The sequence below is a fragment of the Bos indicus genome, chromosome 17, assembly GCF_029378745.1.
Source record: "Bos indicus isolate NIAB-ARS_2022 breed Sahiwal x Tharparkar chromosome 17, NIAB-ARS_B.indTharparkar_mat_pri_1.0, whole genome shotgun sequence".
Lineage (NCBI taxonomy): Eukaryota > Metazoa > Chordata > Mammalia > Artiodactyla > Bovidae > Bos > Bos indicus.
This window is the reverse complement of record NC_091776.1, coordinates 6044087-6064400: the sequence shown is the minus strand read 5'-3', so window position 1 is coordinate 6064400 and position 20314 is coordinate 6044087. Positions and strand designations below refer to the sequence as shown.

The 20314-nt window shown below is 47.7% G+C and overlaps 1 protein-coding gene across 2 annotated transcripts in view; it reads right to left on the bottom strand.

Moving 5' to 3' along the window:
• The window catches only part of GATB (glutamyl-tRNA amidotransferase subunit B), a 102829-nt gene that overhangs the window by 22699 nt on the left and 59816 nt on the right, over positions 1 to 20314 (bottom strand). The window contains exons 6-9 of one of the 2 annotated variants that reach the window (XM_019977308.2): positions 18549 to 18662; positions 14930 to 15014; positions 13895 to 13939; positions 11462 to 11651 (exon numbers count right to left, since the gene is read on the bottom strand). In XM_019977308.2, the coding sequence (XP_019832867.2) occupies positions 11462 to 11651; positions 13895 to 13939; positions 14930 to 15014; positions 18549 to 18662 (434 nt within the window). The remainder of the gene's footprint in view (positions 1 to 11461; positions 11652 to 13894; positions 13940 to 14929; positions 15015 to 18548; positions 18663 to 20314) is intronic. The other variant, XM_070769007.1, reaches the window with a different exon arrangement.

The window sequence follows — 20314 nt, the reverse complement described above, 5'->3', positions numbered from 1 at the left end:
GTCATGCCAGGCGCTCTCTACAGCTTTGCGACTGAGAAGCATCTTTTCCACATTTTAATCAAATTTCCCAAAGCATTCCATTCTATCCAGAGCCAGTGCCAAGCCAGCCTCTCCGTCACAGACGGGAACCCTCCACTGCCAGGTAATCTGTCTGCTGGTCACTGCTGGGATGCGGCAAGGCAGTGGGGTCACCTCGCCTTCTCTGCTGCTTTGGGAAGGGACCCCATCCACCCTTGCAAGGTGCCCGAAAGCCAACTTTTCAGTCTACCTTCAGAGATGACAAGATGCCAGGAGTCTATCCTATTAGAACAGGATGAAGGCTGATTTTGCAACTGCCCTTCCTGTCCTCAGTCACACACCCTGGGCACCTGATGACGGGGCAGGATGAGGCTGGACTATATTTAGAAGGGGAACGCAACCCGAGAGAGATGGCTGGCTGGTGGCAGAGGCGGGGAAGAGACAGGACACAGAGCACGCGCCGTGGAGCAGCTGGTTGCGTGGCAGGGAGTGCCCGAAGCCGGCCTCACTGCCTGAATGCCTGCTCCATGGCCAGCCACGCGCGGGGGCTGCCGTGGCTGCCAATGATGCTCATAATAGTCCCCACTGGAACTATTACAGGACCCTTCTCTACACTAACTCATCCCACCCCAACACCGACACAAGAAAACAGCAGGCCTGGGGCTCTGTACTCATCCCCCAGGTTCTGACGCTGCTCCTAGAGGACACTCACACCCCGTCTTCCTGGGGACTGAAGCCGAGCACCCACTAGGGCTGGGTACGACACACAGCAAATTGCCCATCCAAAGAACATGTTTCCCTATCATTTTCATTATTCCATTTGAGAGTCGCCAGCTGTTCAAAGGTTCTTAGCATAGTAAAAATGTCGCAAAGGCCCTTAGCAAACAGCTTAGAAACCAGGAGGAGAAAATGGCAGGTTCGAGTGCTGCTGTTGCCAAGGCCGTCTAAGCCCCGCAGTGCTCTCCGCTGGGTCTGACACACGCTGGTTCCCAGACTGGGGGGACAACAGGGGCACCCCCTTCCTATTCAGGGCTTCCGCAGCTGGGAAGATGACTGGCGTGCCTCCACCCCTTCCCCAGAGAAGTAGGGAGCATGCTCTCATGGACGCTGCCTGCTTCAGCAGCATCCGAAGCTACAAAACAAACCCCGTGGTCACTCACAGAGTTTTGGTGACGAGCACCTCCTATTTCCCTGCATTCTAACTACTTCGATGTGGGTGACCAAGGCACAAGTTTATACCTAGCTGGGCAGGCAGGGCATTTCAGACTCTTTTGTTGACTATGATGGCTACTCCATTTCTTCTAAGGGATTCTTGCCCACAGAAGTAGATATAATGGTCATCTGAGTTAAATTCGCCCACTCCCGTCCATTTTAGTTCTCTGATTCCTAAAATGTCAACATTCACTCTTGCCATCTCCTGTTTGACCACTTCCAATTTGCCTTGATTCATGGACCTAACATTCCAGGTTCCTATGCGATATTGCTCTTTACAGCATCGGACCTTGCTTCCATCACCAGTCACATCTACAACTGGGTGCTGTTTTCTCTTTGACTCCATCTCTTCATTCTTTCTGGAGTTATTTCTCCACTGATCTCCAGCAGCATACTGGGCACCTACGGACCTGGGGAGTTCATCTTTCAGTGTCATGTACTTTTGCCTTTTCATACTATTCATGGGGTTCTCAAGGCAGGAATACTGAAGTGGTTTGCCGTTCCCTTCTCCAGTGGACCACATTCGGTCAGAAGTCTCCACCATGATCCGTCTGTCGGGTGGCCCACATGGCGTGGCTCATAGTTTCACTGAGTTAGACAAGGCTGTGGTCCATGTGATCAGTTTGATTAGTTTTCTGTGATTGTGGTTTTCACTCTGTTAGCCCTCTGAAGGAGAGGAATAAGAGGCTTATGGAAGCTTCCTGATGGGAGAGACTGACTGTGGGGGAAAGTGGGTCTTTTTCTGATGGGTGGGGCCATGCTCAGTAAATCTTTAATCCAATTTTATGTCGATGGGCGGGGCTGGGTTCCCTCCCTGTTGTTTGACCTGAGACCAAACTATGATGCTGTTAAAGTGCTGCACTCAATACGCCAGCAAATTTGGAAAACTCAGCAGTGGCCACAGAACTGAAAATGGTCAATTTTCATTCCAATCCCAAAGAAGGGCAATGCCAAAGAAAGTTCAAACCACCGCACAATTGCACTCATCTCACATGCTAGTAAAGTAATGCTCAAAATTCTCCAAGCCAGGCTTCAACAATACACAAACCATGAAATTGCAGATGTTCAAGCTGGATTTAGAAAAGGCAGAGGAACCAGAGATCAAATTGCCAACATCCACTGGATCATCAAAAAAAGCAAAAGAATTCAAGAAAAACATTTACTTCTGCTTTATTGACTATGCCAAAGCCTTTGAGTGTGTAGATCAAAACAAACTGTGGAAAATTCTGAAAGAGATGGGAATACCAAACCATCTGACCTGCCTCCTGAGAAATCTATATGCAGATCAAGAAGCAACAGTTAGAACCAGACATGGAATAACAGATAGGTTCCAAACTGGGAAAGGAGTACATCAAAGTTGTATATTGTCACCCTGCTTATAACTTATATGCAGGGTACATAATGCGAAACGCCAGGCTGGATGAAGTGCAAGCTAGAATCAAGACTGCCGGGAGAAACATCAATAACCTTGGATATGCAGTTGACACCACCCTTATGGCAGAAAGTGAAGAACTAAAGAGCTTCTTGATGAAAGTCAAAGAGGAGAGTGAAAAAGTTGGCTTAAAACTCAACATTCAAAAAATGAAGATCATGGCATCCAGTCCCATCACTTCATGGCAAATAGATGGAGAAACAGTGGAAACAGTGAGAGACTTTATTTCCTTTGGCTCCAAAATCACTGCAGATGGTGACTGCAGCCATGAAATTAAAAGATGCTTACTCCTTGGAAGAAAAGCTATGACCAACCTAGACAGCATATTAAAAAACAGAGACATTCCTTTGTCAACAAAAGTCCGTCTAGTCAAAGCTATGGCTTTTCCAGTAGTCATGTATGGATGTGAGAGTTGGACTGTGAAGAAAACTGAGCGCTGAAGAATTGATGCTTCTAAACTGTGGTGTTGGAGAAGACTCTTGAGAGTCCCTTGGACTGCAAGGAGATTCAACCAGTCCATCTTAAAGGAGACCAGTCCTGGGTGTTCACTGGAAGGACTGATGCTGAAGCTGAAACGCCAATACTCTGGCCTCCTGATGTGAAGAACTGACTCATTGGAAAAGACCCTGATGCTGGCAAAGACTGAAGGCAGGAAGAGAAGGGGAAAACAGAGGATGAGATGGCTGGATAGCATCACTGACTCAATGGACATGAGTTTGAGCAAGCTCTGGGAGTTAGTGATGGACGGGGAGGGTTGCAAAGAGTTGGACATGACTGAGTGACTGAACTGAACTGGGCGGGTCATAAAGCTGTGGTGGGAGTGGCTGACAGCCTGGGGACCCCAATCTGCGACTAAATGACAGCAGCTCTCACCGGGCTGGGCTCTTGCGTGTCACTGAGCAGAGGGGTGTTCCTACGGAGAAGATGGTCCTGAATCTGCACATGAACTCTGTGCTTCCCCATCATTCCTGCGAGTCCAGTCGCTCTTCCAAAGTGAGAAAAACAGAACACAGACCCAACAACTTAGTGAAAAATGGCCCTGAAAAGCACATCAGTGCTAGTTCTGGGACAAGACGGACAGCAGGCGAGCATGCCCCAAGACAGTGGTGGTTCCCGGGAAAAAAGCACAAGGCACAGCCCCAGGGAGGACAGGAATGTGCAGTGGGGAAGGGCCCGAGTCTAGATGTGAATGGGGCCTCCCCCTGCTTCTCATGGAAACAAGCAGTGGCTGTGGATATCCTTCAGGGGGTGAGGAAAAAAAAAAAGGACTCATTCAGAGGAGTCGTCAGTGGTGAAAATCAAAAGGTGGCTAATGGGTGGTGTGGAGCTGGCATAGGAGCATCGCTCTCCACTGAGAGGAGGGAGGGAGCCGGAATCCTGAACCACCACTACCACTTTCAAGAACATGGGCATCTGCAGCTCTGAAAGTGACCCCAAACACCGACGGTGTGCCCTCTGGTATGACTCGGAGACTACATGCTTTCAGGGGTTGGGGCGGTCTATAGTCCTATTGTGGTCTCCACAATTTCCACCTCTGGATCACATTCCCAGAGGGCTTGAGGACCCTTAAAATCTGAATAAAACCCTGGTCCCAACAATTTCACCTGTGCTCTGTTTGTAGCAAAGCCAGGAAGTACACACATCTGAGTTGGACTCCACTCACCCACGGACAGTCGGCTGTGAAGTTCCATTGTTTGTGACGCACTCATTCTGGGAGGGACGCGGAGGGAAACCAACTGGGGAACCGGACTCTCCCTTGGACAATCAAAATCAAATAACTCAGGTAATAAAAGCTGACAGCAGACAAGCATAATCAAATACTGGGAGAATGGGGCGCAAAAAGGATGTTGTCAAGAAATCAATTCCGATGATAATCAACCTTCAGTGGGCCTAAAGTCAGTACTGCCAAAATGCTCGTGACATGGAGGAAACCTGTGTAACTCAACAGCAGTCTTCTGTTAACTGTCCCAGAAAGGAAACCAGCCCAGACAGGACATGAGGCTTCAGGATGGGCTTGGGGACAGAGCCCCTGACAGTCCCCAAGCCGGGTGCTCAGATGGCTCCGCGCCTGGTGGATCCCACCTCTGAAAGCCCCTTGGTGCCTGCACTTGAAATAAATGAAATAACTGTGGGTTTTGCAGGAGTCAAGTTGGAAGACGTGTCTTTTGATTCGACTTGACCGGAACAAAATATTGGTTATTTTTTCTGTGCACAGAGTGTGAAAGCACCCTTAAGTTGGCAAGCACTGGATGTGATTTCATAAAATGAAGAATAAAATCAATTCTGAAAATTGCATGGAGCTCAAAAATGCCGAGCGACAATGTTGACCAAATGGATTTTCCTTCAGCTGTGGTCCGACGGTGAGTCTTCTAAGTCTGGGCGGTCTAAAACTAGTCAATAAGGTTGCAGATGCTCTTTTAGTTATTAGCTTTAAAGTAGTATTACCTATGGGATATACAGATATTTGTCATGGGAAATTATTTTATAGGCAATTCATCCAGACAGAAAACCAGGCCATTTCAAGCTAACAGGAGACCCCGAGCAAAACTCAGAAAACAATCCATCTGACAACCAGCCTTCGTCATGATATCTCCTGTCTCTCTGTTCTTGGAGACACTTACCCTTTCCCATGACACCAAAAACAAAAGACTATGGCTTTAAATGGGGACTAACTGGCTGGGCAAGGAAGTTGTTCAAATAAACCACGCATCTTGAGACTGCACACAGACAGACAGACTCGAGGCGGCAGAAGTCACTGACTTGGAGGGTCACAGTTGTATCTCCCTACAGTCTCGCTGGGCCTCGAGTAGGCTGTCCCCATAGCTCTGCCCTGTGAGGCTCTGGATGTGTCAGCAGCTGTCTGCTGCCCTTTCCCTGGGAGCAGCATGTTCCTGGTTGTCTGCTTGGCTGCAGGCAGGTATTTAGGCTCGGTGAAGGCACTACTGTGCCTGCCATCTTTGGGGCCGAGTGTCCCATTCCCCTCCTCTTTCCTTTGGGGAAGGAACAGCTTCAGGAACCTTCTCAGTGCCCCCCTGGCCCGCAACCATCAGAGGTGAGATCTGGAGTCAAGAGTGTCTGTCTTGACATGTGGTTGCCGAAGGGGAGGAGGGAGCTGGGGAGGGATGGACTGGGCGTCTGGGTCAGCAGACGACAACTATCACACACAGAACGGACGGACGACAAGGCCCTGCTGAAGGAACAGCACAGGGTGCTAGAGTCAATGTCCTGGGATAAATCTTAATGGAAAAGAATATGAAAAAGAAGGTATACATGTGTACAACTTTGTCAAAGTGACAGTTACTTTGCTGTACAGAAGTGAGCAGAACATTGTAAATCAACTATATTAAAAAAGAAAAAGCATCTGTCTCAGTGTGTTAATCTTTCCTGTAGGGCTACTCAAGAGAGTTAAACATAACACAGAAAAGATGAAACTCTTACATCTGAAAACAGCAGGTTACTGGAGGAGGAAATGGCAACCCACTCCAGTATTCTTGCTGGGAAAATCCCATGGGCAGAGAAGTCTGGCGGGCTACAGTCTACGGGGTCGCAAAGAGTCGGGACATGGCTGAGCGCACACACAGGGCACTGTGGTGAGTACAGCAGGCTCTCAGGAGACGCTGAACTGGGGCTGCTAGGCCCATTCCTCCACTGAAATCTCTCACAGCAGAGGACACCGAAATCTGCTACCAGAGAGCTCAGATGCGTTCTCACCAACTGCATCAGGCAAAACTGTCCCACAAACCCCATACACTAGGTGGAGGCCCTTCTCAAATGTTCCGTCAGATTGGGACAAGTAGCTAAGGCACAAAGTCTAAGAAACAAAATAAACAGAACTGTGGGAGAGCTTACATTGCTTTTCTTTCTACTTGGAAAATGAACAAAATTTCTGCTTTCCACTGCAGTTGCCTGATTTTCACTAAATTTAGCAGACAGCACTTATGTTTATTTATAGGGCAGGCTGGCATCTTAAAAACCGAGAGGGGTGGGAAAAAGGTTTAAATGGACTGACATTCTATGACTTTGTTTCATGAAGCCTCAGTGGGGCTGGATAAAGTACTAATACCCACACAAGTAAACAACTGTTTTCTCTATTCCGTGACTCAAAACAGCAATGAGCTTTAAACAGGACTCTCAGCGGGCCTTGAGGCCCACTTCTGTCCAAGCAGGCAGGAGCTCAGAAGCGGAGCGCCTGGGCCCTGGAGTCAGCTCCCCTCAGGCCTGACGGAGTCACTCAGTGGCTCACTCTCAACCTCAGAGGTGGCGCTTCCTCACCAGAAAAACGGGGAGACGGACGGCACCACCGCAGGGGGTGCTGGGAGGACGGACTGGATTAGAAAGTGGTCCACTGTGAGCCACAGAACCTGCTGTTAGCTATCGGCCTCGACTGACCCTGAGCTGCCTATGGGGCCAATGACAACTCATCTGGATTCCCTGTTCAGCAAAGCAGGGTTTAGGAAGAGACATCCCCACAGAAATCACCTTTTATCATCTGCTAAAAAAACTGCACCTGCATATATGACCGTTCTCACAGTTACTCCTGGACACACTGACTCAGAGAAGGACTCGCTATGCTACTAGGACCTCTCATTCCCCTAGAATCCTAATGACTCGACCTCACCCTCCATACGTCCATTCCTTACTCCTGACAAATGAGGTCAGAAATCTGGGAGTCCGACACAGAGAGGAAAAAAAGGGGAGCTCACTAGGCTGAAGCTCCAGATGCGACATGATACACTTCATGAGGAAGAAACACTCACACAGGCTACGGTGGGAGGGCATTATCAGGTGGGCTTAAGAGGTGACGTGAGAATGCACGCTTGATTCCAAGGTCCTGAAGAAACAAGTTCTTTAGGAGGCAGGGACACGGTCACGGCGCGTGGCCTGACTGAGGCGGAAACCCCAGGCTTCTCCCCGCCAAGCTCGGCAACACAGGTACCACCCTGATTTGTTGGGCTGTCAAAAGGGTGCTTTATACACCTGACTTTGGGAAACAGGGACGCTTTATCAGGAACACTGCTTTCCCCAGGGCTTCGTGAGTACTGTGACAGAATCCCATTCATCCACTCATCTGTCCATCTGTTCGCCGATGCCTACTGTGCGCCAGACTTTGTGGTGGATGCTAAGACAGACTATATTAGAGTTTTGTAAATGCCAGGGAGAAATTATTACCACACAATTCAGTGCTCACCACACAGTACAGCAACAAGGGCAGAGCTGTATAACACAGGGAGGACAGCCACTGTTACAGCAACGACAGACGGAGTACACCCTTGAGAAGCCGTCAATCGCTATATTGTACCTATGTAACTTAAATGACATTGTATATCAACCCTACTTCAATTAAAAAAAATTAAAGATAACAGTTAAGCTCTGAAGCTGTTTTTCTTTTTTTTTTTTACCATTCATGGGTAAAGGATTGCGTTACCAGTAAGGACTGTACGCTTAATGTTTAATTTAATCAGTGACCCAAAGGCAGGAGCGTGGAGTCCGAGCTCTGCAGAGCGCACCTCCACCACACTACTGACTTAATGAATACTCCCAGGCACTCTTTAAATTGAAAGATGGTTCATTAGATTGGTGCATCTGCCCTTCTCGGCAATCTGTTGTGTTTCTGAGGAAGTCAGGAAAAAAACATGAACATACCGCTTTCGGGTATGTTATGAGTAACTCGGCTTCCAATGATTACTAAGTCATCAGGAGCTCAGGGTGCCTGATTTCAGGAAAAGAAATCATCTGAATCATCCTCCTTCCGTATTACTGGTTCTCTTCTCATTTGTCTTGAAAATTTCAAGTATTAGCCATTAAAAAAAAAAACACATACTGCAAAATGAATCACCTATTACATTATCTGCAAGCTACAAAAATAAGCACAGTTTTAATATATCAAAATAAATAAATAAATAAAGCTCTTATAAAACTGGCTTAAAAGCCAGCACCTCCTTGAGAGTGCTCCCCACTTGTCCCATCAAGGTTATCACTGCCTCCTCCGGGCTCCTGGCCTGCGTCATACATCTACCATCTGCTGCAATCTGCTCTGGGGCTGTCAGCTCAGGTGTCAGATGTACATGTTCTTGGAAAGCAAAGAAAACAAATCAAACAAGTGTCTCTGTCCCCGTCTCAGTACCTGCTGCATAGAGATGCTAATAAAAGTGCTGAAGTGAATAGACAAAAATAAGTTTCTATAATCAGGGCTTATACATCTGGAAGCTCACTCTAATGACAGAAAATGAAGAGGAACTAAAGAGCCTCTTGATGAGGGTGAAAGAGGAGAGTGAAAAAGCTGATGTGAAACTCAACATTCAAAAAACTAAGATCATAGCATCTGGTCCCATCACTTCATGGCAAATAGAAGGGGAAAACGTAGAGGCAGTGACAGATTTTATTTTCGTGGGCTCCAAAAATCATTGTGGACAGTGACTGCAGCCATGAAATTAAAAGACACTTGCTCCTTGGAAGGAAAGGTATCATAAACCAAAACAGGGTATTAAAAAGCAGAGACATCACTTTGCCGACAAAGGTCCATATAGTCAAAGCTATGGTTTTTCCAGTAGTCATGTGTGGATGTGAGATAAAGAAGGCTGAGCACCAAAAAACTGATGCTTTTGAACTGTGGTGCTGGAGAAGACTCTTGAGAGTCAAGGAGATCAAACCAGTCCATCCTAAAGGAAATCAGTCCTGAATATTCATTGGAAGGACTGATGCTGAAGCTCCAATAATTTGACCACCTGATGTGAAGAACTGACTCACTAGAAAAGACCCTGATGCTGGAAAAGATCAAAGGTGGGAGGAGAAGGGGACCACAGAGGATGAGATGGTTGGATGGTATCACAGACTCAATGGACATGAGTTTAAGTAAGCTCTAAGAGTTGGTGATGGACAGGGAGGCCTGGTGTGCTGCAGTCCATGGGGTCACAAAGAGTCAGACATGACTGAAGCCAGGAGCCAACTCAGTGGAAAAGCCCCTGATGCCGGGAAAGACTCAGGCAAAAGGAGAAGAGGGTGGCAGAGGATGAAATGGTCAGATAGGATCACCAACTCAGTGGCCATGAATCTGCGCAAACTCTGGGAGACAGTGGAGGACAAAGGAGCCTAGCATGCTGCCCATGTGGTCACAAAGAGCTGGACACGACTTAGTGACTTAATAACAACAAACAACAACAAAACAGGGCCTTAAACTATGAAAAAACCAGAAACTCACTCACTTGCCACCCTCCGCAAACATTTCTCCAAGGCCTCTGCGGCTGAGGCACTTGAAGGACACAGAAGTGGGGCCTGGGACATAGACGTGAACATGTGTCTGCTTCAGAGAACTTGCTGGACGTGAACACTATCTCGGGGCTGAGAGGCCTCCGTTTGTGCCCTCTCTCATCCTTACAGAATTTGGCAAATACATTACAAAACGCAGGACTAGAATTTAGCATTCAGCGTTCAGTCTGAAGTTGATTTCAAGTGGGCTGGAAATTCAAGATGGTGGGGAAGGTGTGTGAGACTAAAATTTGGGTTTGTTAAATCAACTTGGGAACAGTGTGTGAATTCTAAGAAGTTTCAGGTTAAAAGGTGTTCTAAGCAAGCGGCTCGCTGGTTCACACACAGGCCTGGCGTTCAGCAGTGCTGACCGGCACCGAGTAACATGGCGAGCGGATGAGACAGTCCTTGCCGGAACAAAACACACCAAGTAATAAAGAATTAGAATACACCGACACAGTCGCCACAGAGGTGTGGGCAAGATACAGCAGCAGTCCATGGGAGGCGGCAAGCCGCCTGGCCTGCAGTGTGAGAGAAGAACCTACCGTGTCTGACGCGGTGAACAAGGCTGCCTGTGAGTCTCATACACACGCCTACTGACCTAAGACTCTTGGCACACATGTGTTTTCTCCAGGTCGATCTGACAAAACTGAGTTTCCTATACTCTCTGATTCTTTTCAAATGAGCTGATTTAGGGATGATAAAACAGAGACTCATTCATTCAATAAGCATTTGCTCGTCTACCACATATCAGAAATGGCAGGGTTCTGTCACTTAAGTGTATAAATACACACACAAATATGAATATCCTAACATCCCTGCAGCTACCGCTCAATCACAATGCAACAGCCCAGACTTCCCAGAGATCCCGTGCTCCACGCGATGAGTGCAGCAGACAGCCTGTCCCTGAGAGACGCCATGGAGAAACTCCGCACAGCCTCCCTGACAGACAAGCAGAAGACAACTGTGATGCCACGCCACTCTCACGGGTGCCGGGCCACTTTAATGTGGCCATGACCCACGGAACCGCAGAGCCCTGCAGCCCTAGACAGGATGGAAAATCCCTGAGCACATCTCCACAGTGTCAGGTTCTTAATGGCCCCTTCAGAGGTATCCTCCAAGGACCGAGGCGTTTAGTCAGAGTTTGCAGCATTTCGTGTGGAATAAACGTTTCTTCTACAGTCGGTAAAACAACTGTCTGCTTTGTGAGAACCCAACTTCCTGCCAGACCCTGGCACGGTTCAACACCGCCAGACATCCAGAAAGCCTATATATTGATTTCCTTTTGTCCTGCACAGAGACAAGTGAACAGCCATCTGGAACATCTGGACTGTCCTCAAGAAGCCTCCATGGCTGCTGTGAGCAGCTCTGCAAGTCCACACACAAGAAATGACTGAGAGGAGCCCACCTCGTGGGTCTTCAGAGGCGTATCCACCCTCGAGGCTGGTGAGGAAGGTGAGCGTGCCTGATTCTGGGCACACTGCAGCTGTCGCACTCCACCCGGAGCCCCCCACCCGCCCAGTGGGCCGACCGCAGCCTCTGGAGAGGACCCACCAGCAGGACGCAGCTGTGCTCGGGCAGCATCCCGTACTGTTGCACGAGCCTCTGGCGGGTCACGCGGGGCAGCTCGGGGAGACGCTCCCGCAGCTGGTCGATGTTGATCACCTGCTGCGGGTCTGCGCTGGAGGGGAGGGACCCTGAGTCGTAGAGCAGCAGCGGGGGCAGGTTGGGCTCCGGCATGAACCTGGGTGCAGAGAGGAGACGGCCTGACTCTCTGTACCGGGTTGAGTTGGAAGAGACAAACCTACAGTCAATGTGCAAGTCTGTCTACAGATGCTGTGCTACAAATATTTTTTGAAGTCCCACATCAAGTCTCCTGCTTTTCCAGGAACTAGTCCTTGGACAAATGTAAGGTCAAAACCACGACATCCAGCGCTCTCTGAGCTCATAAACGAGCACTGCGTGAAAAGGGCGTGGGGCACAGGGCTGATGCCGCCCTGGCATAAGTGCATATTCACAACAAGACACAGACTGGAAAAAAGAGCCAAATAAGAGCAACTTACTTCTTAGGAAGAAAGATGACTTCACCCACTAAGATTTTCAGTATTTTTAGCAGTTTTTATGAAATGGAAACCTTCTTTCTTGAGAACTGGAATAAATAAATGGACTTTGCGAAATATTGGGTTGGCCAAAAAGTTTGTTCAGGTTTTCCCATAACATCTGATGGAAGAACCCAAAAGAACTTTTGGCCCAACCCAATAAAATGCAGAAGGTAGGAGAGGGAGGGATGAACAGGGGAGCACAGCGGGGTTTCAGGGCAGTCAAACCATCCTGTGTGACACTGTAACTGTGCACACACGTCATCACACGTCTGCTCAACCCAGAGAACAGACGACATGAGGGTGAACCCTAAGGTAAACTATGGACTTCAGTGACTACGAAGGTGTGATACTGGTTCATCAATTGTAACAAATTTACCACATTACACACTAATACAAGATGTTGTAAGAGGAAACCCGTGTGTGTGTGTGTGTGTGTGTGTGTGTGTGTCGGGGCGGGGAGGGGGTATATAGCATACAACAAGAAGTATACGGGAACTCTAATTTCCACTCAATTCTGCTGGAAAACTAAAACTGCAATAAAAAAGTCAATTAAAAAAAATGCGGACGCTACGTCACTGCATCAGCTCTTGTCAAACTAAGGTGTCCTTCCCTTTTGTCTATTCTAGCATCTAACATCTTTCCCTCTGCCCATACTTGTCAGAGGGTTTATGCAGAAGCAGGGTTACGCAGAATAAATGGTGGCTCCCAGGTGATACATCAGAAATGCAAGCAACCCGTCACCTCAATGCCAAATCTGTGCTATGAATCAGCCTGACTTCTGAAGGCAAGAGGAAAGCAAAGGGAGGCTGCCCAAACCTCATCTATTAACGTGGGGGAGCAACCTGAAGCCACCGACTCTGCTGAAAGCCAGAGCCATGCTCAGCGAGAGAGCAGCACCAACGCAGCGGGGGCCACACGGGAAAACAAAGGAGTTTCTTGGGAAGAACAGACTGAACTCAGAGAGGTCACTGTAACGAGAGCAAGGGTGACTGAGACAGACGCACGAGGGGCGTCCTTGAGGTGACGGCCACTCTTAGGGTTTATGAGCCGCTTCCTTCCTAAATCACGATGCTCTATTTGTTCCTCATCGACAGCAATGGCTACTCTCATATCTTTCTGCACTTCACAAAGCCAAGTGCCAACCTCTACCACTTTGTTGCTTAAACTTTTCACTTTTGCAGTCTGATAAACAGGGGAAGAAATAAGAGGCTCAATTTACCCTATTCTTTTTTTTAATGTGCAACATTTTTAAAATCTTTATTGAAATTGTTAAAATATTGCTTCTGCTTTATGTTTTTTGGCTGTTGAGGCACATGGGATCTTGGTTCGCCAATCAGGGGATCACTGTTTCGATGTTTCCTCCTCCCTGCACAGGAAGGTTAGATCTTAGCCACTGGCCACCACCAGGGAAGTCCTCAAAGCTATTCTTCTCATTTGCTTTATTTCTGGATCTCATAGTAAGTCTAACTTGTTAAACGGTATTACCTGAGATGTGACGGGAACTGGCATTAACATATACAGCTCTTTTTTCTACCTTCTTACAGTCCTTGCGTTACTGAATTTGTCACTGAAAGTAAGCATGAGAACAGCCTGGGTCCCCCCTCAACGGCCATCCTCTCAGCTCAGTTATGACAGCTCTGACGAGGTGAGCGCCTAAGTGTTTTCCAACCGTTGAATCCTGTCAAATAAGGTCTCCAAGGCTCCCAAATCAAAATACTCTTCCTCTCAGTACACACATAAACCAGGAACCCTGGATCTCCCACTGTGCAATGACGACAGCAGAAAGTGCTTCCTTAAGGCCACCCAGGGTCACCGTGTTGGTCTGTAAGTGGGCCTGGAATACCAGCCAAACAGAGAACAGTTTTCTGACAAGAGGAGTAACCACCTGTAGTCTTGTTTTCCTTCTTTGTCTCTCATCGGCACGGTGCACCTGTGACAGTTAAACGAGAGAACATTTTAAAAAGCACTGCAGCAAAGGCTAGTGTGTATGCAGACAGGGGTTCACTACCAACAGGGGAACCAGGGGACTCAAGCTCCTCTGCCGTCTGTGGGAGACACTTTCCTGAATATGCAGCAGAAATGATATTAAAGAAAGACACATGTGTAGCATGATAATTCAAAAAAAGAAAAAGAAACTGCTTCAATGTTTCCAACATTTAAACCAGCTCAAACTCCAGGATTTTGAAACCTTTCCCCTGCTGCTGCTGCTGCTAAGTCGCTTCAGTCATGTCCGACTCTGTGCGACCCCATAGACGGCAGCCCACCAGGCTCCCCTGTCCCTGGGATTCTCCAGGCAAGAATACTGGAGTGGGTTGCCATTTCCTTCTCCAATGCATGAAAGTGAAAAGTGAAAGTGAAGTCAAAAGCTCAGTCGTGTCTTACTCCTAGCGACCACATGGACTGCAGCCCATCAGGCCCCTCCGTCCATGGGATTTTCCAGGCAACAGTACTGGAGTGGGGTGCCATTACTCCAGGGGATGTTTCTGACCCAGGGACTGACCTCAGGTCTCCTGCATTGCAGGCAGACTCTTTACTGTCTGAGCCACCGGGGAACAAAGAATCAGAAAGTTAAGACTCAGAGATATCTGAACAGATAAACACATCTCTACAGCCATCTCCAAGCTTTCTTCCACTTCTAAGCTGAAACTGGCAGGTCTGACAGAATTTAAGGAAGTCAAAATTCTTGGCACAAAAGAGGTAAGTTGGAATCCAGGGAGGGGCCAGCATCTAAGACTCCAAGTCTGTTCAGTCAAGTGAAATCTGTCACCAGCCCTGGATGGTGCATCACATCCTGTGGGGCATGGCGTTTTCCTAATGAGGAAACCAGACTGCAGAGAAGCTAGGTACCTTCTTCATGGTGATATGGCTGGTCTGCGGAGCCCCACTGACCTGTATTCAAGATGCTGTCATGCAAACTTACCCAAGCTTGAAATCAAACGAGCGAGTTTCATTCAGAATTTCACCTCCATTCTCAAGTTCATTGATTTGCCTCTGAATTTCATAGTCTAAAAAAAAATAGTTTAGTGTCATATTTGATTCCTTTATCCAGTTAAGCAATAATTGGAACTCTTTCAATCTTTAGGTCAAAAAATAATCAAGGGAGTTGTTTATAATTATTCTTTCCATAGATGCTGTATTTCTTCTTCTTGCTGCCATCACAGAATAACATTGGTGGGAAGGGTCTTTTAGGAAGCTCTGCTCTCCCACTTTTTGAGCAAACCCAGGTTTAGAGCAATTAACGTGACCCAGTACAGAACACAAGCACACAGCTTGGCAGAAGGGCTAGGGCCAAAGCTGAGGACAAGCGACTCCAGGTCTAGGACCTTGCTTATCAAAGAGGGTTTATCCCAGGACCCATGGGCAGGATTCAGGGGGTTCTGGTATCTCCTGGGATTATATACAAATGTGGCTGTGTGCCTAGGCACAGATTTTGGAGAAATGATCCAGAACGTCCACTGTATATTCAAAGGGATCTATGGCCCCCAATGATGAAGAGCCACTGCTCTACGCCTTGCTCCCTCACCACGGAGCAAGGCAGCAGTGGTTAGCGGAACACAGCCTCAGCTGCCACGCTTCCGTATGAAAAGAGCCTAAGCTTTCCCTCCCTCCTTGCTGCTGCTGCTGCTAAGTCGCTTCAGTCGTGTCTGACTCTGTGCGACCCCATAGACGGCAGCCCACCAGGCTCCCCTGTCCCTGGGATTCTCCAGGCAAGAACACTGGAGTGAGTTGCCATTTCCTTCTCCAATGCATGAAAGTGAAAAGTGAACGTGAAGTCACTCAGTCGTGTCCGACTCTTAGTGACCCCATGGACTGCAGCCCACCAGGCTCCTCCGTCCATGGGATTTTCCAGGCAAGAGTACTGGAGTGGGGTGCCATTGCCTTCTCCCCATCCCTCCTTAACTCCCCACTAAAACGTACTCCTCTTGCCCTCACCCAAATCCTGACTCTTATCTGAGCTGACAAAAAGCAACAAACCCCAAGAGGATGGCTAAAAGGTCTGATGTAAGGAGAAAATTTGGGTGGAAAAATTACAGGCTTGGGGACTTAAGCCTGTAACAGGAAAGCTCAGGTTCTTCCAGCCCCAGCCCGACCACAGGTAGAGTTCTGTCTCCGACTGCCGCTCCACAGGATACTTCATAGGACAACAGAAGGCTAGGGGCAGCCAAAGCCTTCAAATTCATCTGGGATGAATCTACCTAAAATCTTGTGGCTTGTTTAAGTTCCAATCACCACCTCTTACAATAATGAGCTCCAGGACACTCATCTACAAGGCGAAGTGGAACTTTTTTCGGTTCGTTCCAAGCTTCACCTTCACCAACCTGAGCTGGAAGGGTTTCTCCTGGCCCAGACCTTTCGCAGCCTCAGATACACGGACAGTATCTCCTCTCACAAGCAGAAGAGTCCACCCTCATTAGCTGTCTTTATGCGGGAAGCTTCCCCTATACATCCTATATGTCATCCCCTTGACCATCAGTTCAGTTCAGTCCCTCAGTCGTGTCCGACTCTTTGTGACCCCATGGGCTGCAGCACACTGGGCTTCCCTGTTCATCACCAGCTCCTGGAGCTTGCTCAAACTCATGTCCATCGAGTCGGTGATGCCATCCAACCATCTCATCCTCTGCCGTCCCCTTCTCCTCCTGCCGTCAATCTTTCCCAGCATCAGGGTCTTTCCCAATGAGTCAGTTCTTCACATAAGGTGGTCAAAGTATTGGAGTTTCAGCTTTAGCATCAGGCCTTCCAATGAATATTCAGGCTTGATTTCCTTTAGGATGGACTGGTTTGATCTCCTTGCTGTCCAAGGGACTCTCAAGAGTCTTCTCTAACACCATAGTTCAAAAGCATCAATTCTTCAGTACTCAGCTTTCTTTATAGTCCAATTCTCACATCCATACATGACTACTGGAAAAGGCATAGCTTTGACTAGATGGACCTTTGTTGGCAAAGTAATGTCTCTGCTTTTCAATATGCTGTCTAGGTTGGTCATAGCTTTACTTCCAAGGAGCAAGCGTCTTTTAATTTCATGGCTGCAGTCACCATCTGCAGTGATTTTGGAGCCAAAGAAAATAAAGTATTTCACTGTTTCCATTTTTTCCCCATCTCTTTGCCATGAAGTGATGGGACTGGATGCCATGAGCTTCACTTTTTGAATGTTGAATTTTAAGCCTGCTTTTTCACTCCTCTTTCACTTTCATCCACAGGCTCTTCACTTTCTGCCATAAGGGTGGTGTCATCTTCATATCTGAGGTTGCTGATACAGCTGTGTATCTGAGGCCCTTGACCATGTTAATGCCTTTTTCCTGAAAATGTATAGAGTCACAGTGTCTTCATTAAGGCTGGTTGATTATTTCAGGTTCAGGATAAAAAGTGTTATCCAAGACTAGAAAACCTGTCCTCCTTCTAACACTCAGCATCCTACTGAACCTTTGGTGAACCTCTGGGTTGGGACACCACTTTCATCCAGCCCCTGCTCTGTGCACCTTGAAGGATGCACCTTAACCTCCACCTCCACTTCCTCCCTTCTGTGTCTCTTCCTCTTAGACACCTTTGCTTTTAAAGAGTACTGTCATCCTTCTGAGATGTCAGCCCCTCACATTCACAGTGATCATCTTCTATGGACCACTCCAGCTGCTGAGCTTGCGCAGTTCTTCTCTTTTATTACTAGCATACATCTGTCCACACTGAGAGATCCACAGCATGTGCTCCAGTAAGATCACTACTTGATTACACAGGCCTAGGCAACCTATTCTCTGGTGGCTCAGCTGGTAAAGAATCCATGTGCAGTGCAGGAGACCCAGGTTCAATCCCTGGGTTAGGAAGATCCCCTGGAGAAGGGAATGGCAACCCACTCCAGTATTCTTGCCTAGAAAATTCTATGGACACAGGAGCCTGGCAGGCTACAGTCCACAGGGTAGCAAAGAGTAGGACATGACTGAGTGACTAACACTTTCAAGCAATCTGTTAGTTAAAACAGTTAAAAGCAGAAAAACACAATGACCAATTAGGTCAAATTGTGGCTAATCTATAACAAATACAATGTTATACAGTTCAGACTGGTTGTGGTACATGGAAAAACAGAGTTACAGAATTTTGCAAATCCTCCCATAGAGGTGAAGTCTATTTCCTCCCCCTTCCCTTGAACCTGTTTTGAATGGAATGTACTGGAAGAAATGTTGTGCAAATTCTAGAACTAAAGACTGAAGACGACTTGAGGGATCTGCCTTCATCCTCCTAGGACGCCACCTCTGCCAAATAAGAAAGCTGGGCTAAGCAGAAAGCAGAAAGCCCACATGGGTAAAGAAGCCCAGCAGATGTTTGGCACCAAGGCCTCAGCGTGTAAGGTCCTCTTGGACTCTTTATCTCAGCAGAGTGCCGGCTCCCCAGAGTCAAATGAAAGAGCCGAGGCAGGACCAGCAGAAAACCACCCAACCCACAAAACCCTGAAGCTGAGATGTTACCATGTAAGTCATTAAGTTGGGTGGGTGTAAGTCATTAAGTTGCTGCTACAAAGAAGTATATGAGGAGTAACAGCTGACACTCACCTATAGCTTTGGCCAAAAATCGGGCACTGTTGAGATTCTTCACTTCGGTTCGAATGCCCAAAGGCTCCCCAGGGCGATGCACAGATATATTGGCATCCACTCTTAACTGGCCCTCTGGAAGGAGAGAAAAAAAGACAACTCTTTAGAAATTCTCTGAGGGAATGTGGTCTTTTTAAGGCAAGAGAGTGCAAGCAATATCTGACTCTAGCTGATGTCCATGGTGTCAGTGGTGAAGACTCTGCCTGCCAATGCAGGAGACGAGACATGGGTTCAATCCTTGGGTCGGGAAGATCCCCTGGAATAGGAAATGGCAACCCGCTCCAGTATTCCTGCCTGGAGAATCCCATGGACAGAGGAGCCTGGTGAGCTACAGTCCTTGGGGTCACAAAGAGTCGGACACAACTGAGCGTGCACAAGAGTGTGCGGTGCACGCGTGCACATGCACACACACACGCACACACACACTCAAAGGAGGTAAGGTTGGTCCTGAAGTTCACGGCTGGTACTTCTGCCCACTTACAAGACTGACAGTCCTAAGGCATCTGCGGGATGTGTGCGCACGTGTGCAGGGATATTTCTGTGCACTTGTACACAGGTAGAAGACAGAAGAAATTCTGGATATACCATCTGGGGAAATCTCTTTTGTGCCAAATAAGAAAAACAACACTGTTAAAATGGAGGTTTACTCTGAAGTTTTATTCTGAAGTTTTTTTCAAAGTGTCAGAGCTGGGTTAGGGGGAAGGCCTCAGAAATTGTTATGTGATAGCCCTACACTGCTCTCTGAGGAAATGTGGATTTCCAACAGCGATTCCAGGAGATTTATAAGAGAGTCCTTGAGAATTTACAGCTCAAGGGCACAAGCCAGAAACGTGGGCTTTTTCCCCTCCTCCTTCCTCCAGGTAATAATTTCTTTCTTCTGCAAACAGGACTTGAATCCTTTCTGACGGCTGTAGGGGTTTGCCACAGCAGACAGTGCTGTGGGGGGTGGGGGGTGGGGACCAGAGACAGCAGCCTTCACTCTAGGAGAACTTTCTTTGACCCTGAACCCTGCCTCCATCCCCGCCCACTTTGGAAGCAGTCACCCCTAAGGAAATAGGTAGTTTGTGAGATGACTAACAGGCTCTTGAGGAGGCAAGGGAAGCAAAATCCCAAGAGGAAAAGAGACAAAGAGAAGAAATCAACACATTTCACACCCTGCAAAGTAAAGCTAGAATTCTCTATTCTCTAGTTTTATTTACAATATTTAAAACAGAACAAAAACGGACAAAACGCTGGATTTTTTTCTTAGGCAAGTCTTTAAACTTAAAAAGGATCTGTCAAACCTGAATGTGCTGATGAGTTAAGAAAAGAAATTTCTTTTCTAAGGTTTCATAAAAGTAAAAGCATATTAAAATAATAAAATAGCATGAATAAATTCCACGCCTAGAGAAAGAGACCCTTGTAAGGGCTCTCTACCATTCCCACTCTGCCGCTCCCCAAGGGCCACCCATGCTGACAGGCAGGGAAAAGCCACCTTTTAGCCCAGAAATGACTCTGTGTCTCTATTACTTCTCCCATTTCTCCAAAAACCTCTTAGCCCCTGTGGACACTGTGTGCTTCCTTGAGCCTCAAGAATCCCCAGTGACTTCTGATACCGTCAGACTCTCTATGGGGACCCTGCTTAGTCCTCTGACTACATCCTGTCAGCTCCTCCCACAAACGTCCCTGGCAGCCGACCCCTGCCTCGGCACCCCCCCCCACCCCGCTGCCTTCCCTGCCTGAGGGCT